The sequence below is a fragment of the Octopus bimaculoides genome, chromosome 26, assembly GCF_001194135.2.
Source record: "Octopus bimaculoides isolate UCB-OBI-ISO-001 chromosome 26, ASM119413v2, whole genome shotgun sequence".
Lineage (NCBI taxonomy): Eukaryota > Metazoa > Mollusca > Cephalopoda > Octopoda > Octopodidae > Octopus > Octopus bimaculoides.
This window is the reverse complement of record NC_069006.1, coordinates 21,835,902-21,846,439: the sequence shown is the minus strand read 5'-3', so window position 1 is coordinate 21,846,439 and position 10,538 is coordinate 21,835,902. Positions and strand designations below refer to the sequence as shown.

At 33.1% G+C, this 10,538-nt stretch overlaps 1 protein-coding gene and 1 long non-coding RNA gene across 3 annotated transcripts in view; one reads left to right on the top strand and one right to left on the bottom strand.

Moving 5' to 3' along the window:
• LOC128250912 (forkhead box protein J3-like) overlaps positions 1 to 5,563 on the top strand; it is a 70,513-nt gene extending 64,950 nt beyond the window's left edge. For both annotated transcript variants that reach the window (XM_052977021.1, XM_052977020.1), the window contains one exon: positions 1,902 to 5,563. In XM_052977021.1, coding sequence (XP_052832981.1) covers positions 1,902 to 2,012 — 111 coding nt within the window. In that variant the 3' untranslated portion in view covers positions 2,013 to 5,563. The remainder of the gene's footprint in view (positions 1 to 1,901) is intronic.
• The window catches only part of LOC128250913 (uncharacterized), a 154,408-nt gene that overhangs the window by 134,061 nt on the left and 9,809 nt on the right, over positions 1 to 10,538 (bottom strand). The window lies entirely within an intron of this gene.

Here is a 10,538-nt window from a genome sequence, read left to right as displayed (position 1 = left end):
GCCAAATTAGACTGGAGCCTGGTGTTGCCATCCGGTTTCACCAGTCCTCTTTGTGTTTGTTCACCAGTTCCCTTTGTGTTTGTTCCTCCACTTCTTGACAACTAGTGCTTATGTGTTTACATCCCTATAACTTAGAGGTTCAGCAAAAGAGACCAATAGAATAAGTACCAGGCTTTAAAAAAACAAGTGATTACTGGAGTCAATACATTTGACTGAAAATTCTTAAAGGTGGTGTCCCAGCATGGTCGTAGTCTAATGACTGAAACAAGTAAAAAGTAGAGGATAAAAGATATTTTGAAAATTCATTGAAATAAAAGCATTGTATGCTGACAGAAATAGCAGTAAAAAAAGGTTAAAAGGTTAAAAAAGGTTAAAAAAGAAGGATATATATAGAAAGTAACACGATCCTTAATACACTATATATGAAAATATAAACAAGATGGTTGTGGATGGAATTCCTTTGAGAATAGGCTGGGCCTTACTTGGTCAGGTTTGGCCTGCAGCTATATAACATCCACCCTTATTGGTATTCCCCACTTTATATTTCACATCTCAAGCATACAACTGCAAGATTTATAGTATTGTTACCACCACCACCAACAACAACAACCACCCTTCCACCCACTCATTGTCCCTATTTATAGACAGTTGAAGTGAGCCACTGACAGTTAAATGTATTCGCCAGATATTTAAAACCAATGACAAGACAGAAACTGTCAAGATTGTTTGGCCATCAGCCAGACAAACATCCCCATATCTTGATAAACTCAACTAGTGTTTGTTGCCCTCTCTCAATGTTCTACACTTATCACATATTAACAAATCCATTTTTTTTGTTCTCTTCTTCATTTCTCTTTTCTTTTTTTTTTTTTTAACTGAACCAGTTTTATTGACAGAATATTTAGCATTAATATAGAATTAGTTCCGATTGGATCTTTTAATAAATAATCCTTGTCTTTATCCCTTCTCTCTATTTAGCAGTACATTGACTTCCAAATGCATTACCATGAATGGTTGCCAAACCAATTTGCAGCCATAGTCATGATGTAAAGCCCGTCTTCACCAATGAAAGCATTCTTTTATTCTACTACTGGTTTCAACCAGAGGCTGTGGCTTTACTGGGGTACTGCCCTTAGTGCTAATGGAAGCAAATGGTTTAGTGGTTAGGGATGTTCGGCTCATGCTAGTGAGATTATGGGTTTCAATTCCTGGACTGGATGGCACGTTGTGTTCTTGAGCAGTCCAGTGGGGAATATATGTGCCACAGAAACTGGGAAACTAACCCTCTGAATCTATATGACCCAGGAAGGGTCTCACCTTGCTTTTTTTAGACTTGCTTCCCAGTTCTTTCCATGGAATCAGTCCTCTTAAAAAAGTGATAGATACAACCACAAACATATTCTTTTACTTTTTTATTTGTTTCAATCATTTAACTGTGGCCATGCTGGAGCATTGCCTTTAGTCAAACAAATCAACCCCAGGTTTTATTCTTTGTAAGCCTGATACTTATTCTATCAGTCTCATTTGCTGAACTGCTGAGTTACAGGGACATAAGCACACTAACATTGGTTGTCAAGCAATGGTGGGGGACAAACACAAAGACACACACATAAATATATACGACGGGCTTCTTTCTGTTTCCGTCTGCCAAATCCACTCACAAGGCTTTGGTTGGCTCGAGGCTGTAGTAGAAGACACTTGCCCAAGGTGCCACGCAGTGGGACTGAATCCAGAACCATGTGGTTGGAAGCAAGCTTTTTAACCATACAGCTACACAGTGTAAATAAATATTAAATTGGACAGTAATTTGAATGCTAAAAGATTAAATTAAAGTGTTTTTCTTGTTTTTAAGATGTTTTAATTGTAGATGTTTATTTAATTTTTTTTTTTTTTGTTTCCAGCAAGCAGGGAATTACATGAACCATCCACTTCCTCCGATACCAAGAGCAAATACCAGATATATAACCAACGACGAGATTGATGATGAGTTCAACTGGGATAAACTGCTATGAAATTTTTAATTTTTAACACTGCAATATATTAAATATGTACAACAAGACAGTAACAGTTATGTACAGGGGTTGGACAAGGGTTTCAATTTAACATTCCCACAATGCATCTTAGATGGGAACAGAAAAAGTTTGAAAAATAAATAACCCACAAAACAATTTAAAAAACAAAAACAATGCCAGTGTGATACTGGTCATTTGATTTTAATATTTCCCATAATGCGTTCTTGATGGGACTAACAATTATCATAGAAAACAAAGATGTTTGAAAACACAAAAAGAGATGACAAATTAAATGAGGAGTTAAAAAGAAGCTATAAAAAGTTTTTAAAAATTAATAAAACTGAAAAAAATAAAAGACAAAAAAAAACAATAAAAAGGTGCCATTTCTGCACTTCCTGTTTGAGACAGGCAAAAACAACTACAAAAAGAAAGAAAAATACTAAACAAATACCAAAAAAAGGAAAAACAATATTAATATATTCCATGTAGAATCTATTCTTCACACAATGTTTTAAACCTATGCACCACACATACCAACACACACACACACACGCACATGCATACTACAGACATGCTTATATATATACATATGTACACATTCACTCAAACACACCAGTTTATCTGTTCAATTCAGGTTAACAGCTGATAGGCTATTGAGTCTAAACCCTGTAAAAACGATTCATTTGATGCATCATTCTCTTTATATCTTTCTATTTACCTAACTTTCTATCTCTCTCTGTCTCCTATCTATCTGCCTATTAATTTACAAATTTCTATGTCTCTTCAATGCTATCTCTCTCTCTCTCTCTCTCTCTCTACCTATCTATCAATCAATCTATCTATTAATTTAGAAATTTCTAGGTCTTTCCAATGCTGTCTGTCTCTCATTCTCTTGATACATATTCACATATACACGTGTGTGTGAATTTAAGAACTTTGAGAGATGTTAAATAATTCGTTTTTAAATAGAGGGGTAAAAAAATCCCTTTGAATAGTAAAAATCAAAGGCTGCCTATTCCACCATTAAAAACGAATTTTATATACACACATACATAGAAAAAAGGACGTTAAAAGATGTATATATGTATAACTCTATTACTTAATTCTCTATATCTGTATGTTTATCAGTTAATCTACCTATGTGTCTGTCTGTTTGTCTCTCTCTCTCCTCACCTTGTTTGTTTCTGTCTTTGACTATCCTTAAATCCACTGCCAGACTCCCACTGGAAAATGGTTATAGCTGCTGACAATGATGCTGCTGATGATGATAGTAATGATGATGCTACCAGCCACCTGCTGGAATATTTGTTGCTAATTGTCTCCCGAGACAAGGTTTGAAAGGGCAAAGTATTGGTCTGATATCTACCCTACCTCAGAAACATACCTAATTATATATATATATGCACACACGCATGCATGTATATATATATATATATATATATATATATATATATATATATGCATACACACGCATGCATGTATATATATATATATATATGCACACACGTGCATGTGTGTAGACATGTGGATCTACATCTGTATCTGTGCGAAGAAAGGTGAAAAACAAGTACTTGAGTGAGAAAGAAAAACACAACCCCACATATATATATAATATATATATACACTACATACAAATACATATATACATACATAATGTGTGTGTGTATGTATATTTATCTTTGTATGCACTGGTGAAAGAAAGGGAGGAATAACAATAAAAACTAAATGAGAAAGAGAGAGAGAGATGGCGTTGGTGGTATCAGTGAAGGAGAAAAAATATGTTGGTGATAAAGCATAGAAGGTAAATAAATAACAAGCATATATAAGTAAAAAACAATAACAATTTGCCCCACACCTTTCTACTTCAAACAGACTGATAGATGTCTGTATAAGATGAAGTATTATTATTAAGATTCAAATATTTTCGGCTATTTACTTCATCTTCAATAATAAAATAAATTCTCTTTTTTTAAATATTTATATCTACACTATGTTTCAATCCATTTGATCTCCAATTATCATCGGGTGTTTTATTTCCAGTATGTGTACATAGACCCAAGCTGGATTTGAACAAGGAACCTTTGTTTAATTTCCTGAACTACTAAACTAATCAATGGAGTGTATATTTACAATATTTAATTTACACTGTTTTGATCTATCTGATCTCCAGTCATCATCAGGTAGGTGGCTTATGCCTGAACATGTACGTATAAGAATTCCTGTACTAATGTCTTTGAGTGGTAATATCTGCAATATTTTTTATCACACTATGCTGCAATCAGTTTTAATTGCTAATCATCATGATGAGGTTTCTTATTCCTGGATGTGTACATAGAATAAAGCTGGATTTGAACTAGGAAATCTGTCTTTATAATTTTTTTTTTTTTTACTTGCTCTCAAGGGTTTAGTCAAACAAATCAACCCCAGTACTTATTCTGCCAGTCACTTTTGTTGAACCACTAAGTCACAGGGATGCAAAGAAACCAACACCAGTTATCAAGCAGTGGTTGCACATAGACACACACACGCATTAACATAGGCTTCTTTCAGTTTCCATCTACTAAATCCACTCAAGGCATTAGTTGATCCAGAGCTATATAGCAGAAGACAATTGCCTGAGATGCCATGCAGTGAGACTGAACCTGGAACCATGTGGTTGAGAAGCAAGCTTCTTAACCACACAGCTGCACCTATATTTACAATATATATTGTAATCAATGTAAGAGGTGTCTCTCTATGTGGACATAGTCCCAGATTGATTTCATACTAGAAATTTCTGATTTCCCTAACTGTTTGATTTTTAAACTGAGAAATTAGAAATCGAATTATGCCACCCTGCTGGCTTGGCAAGCAGGACAACTTTTCCCCATGATCGAAATGGGAGACCGGAGCAATGTGAAATGAAGTATTTTGCTCAAGAACATAATGTGCTGCCTGGTCTGAGAAATGAACCCACAATCTAGCAATTGTGAGTGCAACACCCTAAGCACTAGGCCATATGCTTTCACTAAAGAACTTGATGTTGAATCAGGAAACAGATTAAACTGAATTTCCCTTCACTCCTAGGGATGGAAGATAAAGTCGAAGCTGATGGGAGTCAAACTCAGAATAGAAAAGGATATATAGACATATTAAATAGCACACAAGATTTAAGCTGTTGCTCTACCAATTTTTACAATTCATCATACACATGTCTATGTGTGTAGGTGTGTGTTGGTTGATATAAATATTTAAGAAACAAACATAAAAAAAATCTTTCATATCTAGAGATGAGGCTGATAATTCAAAAATAAAAAAAATTATCTTTCTTAATGAAGATGTTGTTAAAAAACACAAAATTCTGGACAGATAAACTCACAACAAATGGAAAAGAAAAAGTTTGAAAATATTTCAAAAACAATTTCTTTCAACAAAAAAAAAAGGACCAATTTGCATGGATGGTGGAGTGGGGTGAAGAATTTCTTTCTTTTAATCTATGAGAGATCATTCTTATAATTAATTTTATTATTATTTAATATTATAAAAATATAAACCAATATTATGACTGTTTTCTTTTGCTTTTGTTTTGTTTTTTTGGTGCACTTTTTGTTTGTTTTTCTTTTGTTCTTTAATTTATTAATTTTATATTCCCCCTTCTTGAAAAAACAAAAAGGGAAACCGTAATATTTGTGTCTGCACATATATATGTATAACATAAGTATGTGTGTTTGCATATATATATATATATGTATGTACGTGTACATATATACACCTGTGCATGTATAATGTATGTGTGTGTGTATATAATAAATATGTATGTGTGTATATGTATATATAATATGTATAAGTGACAGTAGGCACACTAGGTGCATGACAAATCTGTATATATATATATATACACACAAATAAAATTCATTCTAAAGAGTTGAACTCAAAGTAAATGATGTATATGTAAATATTGGGTGTAAAAATCCCTCTGGATAGAAAAAAAAAAATAATCAAAGGCTGCCTATTGGGAATTGAACACACAACTTCTGTAGAAATAAGACACATTCAAGTCCCATAGGTAACCTTCAACTTTTTCTATCCAAAATGTTTTTTAACCGAATGCTGTAATTTATGGCTTTACCGACATCGAGTTCAACTGTCAAAAATAAATAATATATATATATATATATATACTCTTTCACTCATTTCAGCCATAGTCATGCTGGAGCACCTTTTACTTATTTCAGTCATTTGACTGAACTTGAAGGATTTTAATCAATCGAACAACTTGATCCTAGGTCTTATATCTTAAGCTTAGTTCTTATTCTATAACTCTTCATTCCCAAACCACTAAGTTACCGTGATATAAACACACCAGCATCAGTTGTGAAGTGGTGATGAACAGACAAACACAGACATATATATATATATATATATATATACATACATACATATGAGGTTTCAATGATGTGATTACTTTTAGATTAATATTGTAGAGTATGTATGAGGAGCAAGATCTGACCAGTTTGAACATTAAACAGTAGAAGATTTGGACTGGATATGGCAAGATTGAATGCTCAAGAGTTAATCATAGTAAAACAAAAAAATAGCATCATCCACTAAATTGTGTGCGACAAAAGGTTAACTACCAATATTACCATCTCTCTCTCCATGATGAGTTTTTCCCCCCATTTTCTGGTAATAAAAAAGATTGTTTGTTTTGTTTTATTTTGTTCATGTATGTATATGTATGGTTCCTTTTTTTGTTTTATACTTCAAGGTTCCTAATTAACTAACGTATGAGAAGATCTGAAATGATGATTTTAGGGGTTCATTAAAAGAATTTACCAAGTTGATGTTAATTTATGGCACAATTTTATGCAAAGACCCGGTTTGTTTTCAATGCCATGATGATGCTAATCATAATACTGAAAAATTATGCTAATTTTTATGCAAAAATAAAAAAAGATATGAAGAAAATTGTAGGACTCAATAGCAGAAACAGCAGAACAGTTAACATACATGTACACATATACACCTATATAAACATACATGTATACACATATTTATATGTGTATACATATTATAAACATATACACAAAAGCTATGAGTGTGTGTGTAGCTATGTATATATGTATGTGTGTGTATATAGTTATATACATGAAAGAATGAGTTTTCAACAACATACACGTGGCAAAAAATTTCTTTTAATGGAATTTCATAGGTTCTGCATGAATATATTTGCAGTTATTCTGTCTGAGTTTGACTAATGACTGACAACTCTGTGAATTTAACCTGCAACAGTGTGACATGAGATTTTGCAAGCTTACAGATAACACAAGATGTACAAGACCATAAACTAGTGGCAAAGAATATTATTCTTAAACAACAATACTGTTGACAATGACTTCGAAGTTTTGGCCAGTTGGACTGTGATGAATTGAAGTTAATCTTATATTTATATAGTCTATCTTGAATTAAAATCCTCCTTAGGTGTTTGTTTTTATGTCTACATAATTACAATAAAAACAGTTTAAAATTAAATTGAAGAATTACACAATGCTTTTTTTATAGTTTAAGAGTACATTTACAAGAGGATTGGCAGTGAGCTCAAAGATTCAGGTTGCTAAACTTTGTCAGACTGTGGCTGGTAGTCTGACGAAGGCCACTGGACTGAAACTTTGAAGTCCCTGTACTCCACTTTTTTGTAGAAAAAAGTGTATGTTAAATGATACATGGAGATTTATACTCATGACTTTAAGCTTCTGTTTCAACAATTTGAGGACTGTTGCACATCTTAAGCTGTTGCAGGCCTGGTGTGCATAGCACTATTGATTACATAAGCTTTTTTTTGTGTAATAGATGGTGCCACATGCACCAGGCTTGGAACAGCTAAAAACATGCAATAATCATCATAATGACAGAGAAAAATTAAAATTCTGAACGTGAGTCTCCATAGCTCGATGTCATTTAATAAATATAGTCTTCTATTCCCAACGATATTGAGGTCTACCACTTTTGTAGTCACTCATGGTTTGTCTACATATATATATATATATATAGATACACACACACATGCATGTGCATGTTCTGTGTTTGCTGCCAACACCAAAAAGGGCTGGAAGCCCAGGCAGCCATGCCAAATCATCAGCATCCAATCATCTCTTTTCAGAGTAAGCATACAAATGAGAAGCATTTCGGGTGAATTGTTTCAGTGTAACAACATTACTGGCATTATATGTGTGGGGACGATACCCTGTATGTGCTTCTTATTGTTAATATTAATAGGCAAGCTTGAAAAATGTGCGTGATCTGCAGTAGTGAGCCATTGTGGTAATTGTTGTGAAGCTTATTATATGTTTAAGTTAAATTTAGGATTCTTCTATGCAACATTAGTATAGTCTGGTATATTGAATAACTGCAAATATATTTACATGAAACCTATGGTATTGGACCACTGAATTGTAATAAAGGTGTGCGTGTATATATATATATATATATAAATACACACGCACACGAATATATATATATATACACCATACATATTCACATATACATAAACACACACATATACATGTATACATATCTATATATATATATATATATACATACACACACACATATCTATACATGCATATGCATATATAAATATATAGCAGATATGTACTTATATGCATATGCATACACTTACATATGTATATATACTACACACACACACACACACACACACATACAAATGTACACACAAACAAACTTTCCATGTTATTTATTGAAAACAAAAGTAGCTTAGTTGATTTATGTGTGTGCTGTTGTAATAATAATAATACTAATAAAAATAATAACAATAATGAAAAATCAATAAAAAGACCAGCAACATTTAAATCTTACTGAATTGTACATATTATAAATATTATTCTTTATTTCATACTCTTCAACCGGAAGCAAACCATTCTCAACTGTGTACCATACTGTTTTTTTTAACATTAAGAGCATTAGTACAGTCCATTTTCTTTGTACTGCAGACATACTGATAGATCCCAAATGGCAAGACAGACAGACAGCCACAACATTATATATATATATATATATATATGTATATAATGAAAGAATATGAACAATGAATTTTCATTGAAATTATGTTACATATGTTTCAATAGCAAGGCTGTTTATTTGTTTACAATGTATTACACAATAAGATTACATAAAATGGATTACATAACCCATCTCTTCAGACATTTTGAACATTATGTGTGTTTTTGTGTGTCATTGAGTTTGTATTACCATTGTTTTGACATCTGCATGTTGATTGTAAATGAAAGCTTCACCATTCATATGAATGGTGTTGTTTGTTTGCAATCCATTGTGAAAGCATATCCAGGCTGTTGTTTGAAAAACTGCCAGGATGGGGGATTATTTCCTTGCTTGGAGACCAGTGAGAGTTGGTATTGGGAAGAGTACTGGACTGTAAAATAGTCTGCCTCAACTAAATTTTCTAGCCATGGGCCAACCAAACCCTTGTGAGCAAATTTGGTAGATGGAAACTGAACGAAGATCCTCATACATGTGGGTGTGCACGTGTGTGTGGGTGTGCATACGTTTCTATCACCTCGTCTTGATGTCCTGCAAGGTAATGCTTCAACATTCCTGGAGATATTTTTCACTTGGAACTAAACAACTTTGCTTGTATGGTGATGATGCTCATTCACAACATCACGATGTCTAGACAAGAGTTCACACACACACACACACACACATGATTCGGTTTACCCCCAGTTTGATTCAGATACATGATGTTGATAAACCACAAAAGTGGCAAAATATCAGTATCCATCACTCCTGAATGGAATTAGGGACACCTGTGTCTCACCTGTATGTGGCTTTCAGATGTTTTAACACCCAGTGTAATGAGGAAGTCATCACTACCATGCTAAACTGCAGCATACCAGCAAAAAAGCAAAAAACACACATTGAGTGCATGCAATCGATAATGCTTACAAAACTAGTGCTGCTTCTAATTCATATTTTAATATATATATATATATATATATATATATACACACACACACACATACATGACAAGCTTCTTTCAGTTTCCATTAACAAATCCACTAGCAAGGACTTAGCCTGGCACTAGATTAGAAGATCCCTAAAAGGGTGCAGCACATGACTGGGAAGAAACCTTTTTAACCATACAGTCATGCCTGCAGGCACACACACACTTATGTATGTATGTATGTATGTTCATACTATATAACTATATTGTGTGAAAATTAATTGAATGGCATTTTTTTTTTTTTGTCGCTTTCTACAATAAAAATCAGTTGTATCTTATTAGCAACGTATGCCTGTCTTTGTGTCTTGCCATCTATCTACCAGCCCAGCCAGACACTCTCACAAACAAACACATTTACACCCAGACACTTTAATAAGACATTTCTTATATATATATATATATATATATATATTATCAATTTGAGAAAACTTCTAATACTATCATTCCTGCTAATACTACTATTACTAATAATAATGATGATGATAATAATGATGATGATAATAAAA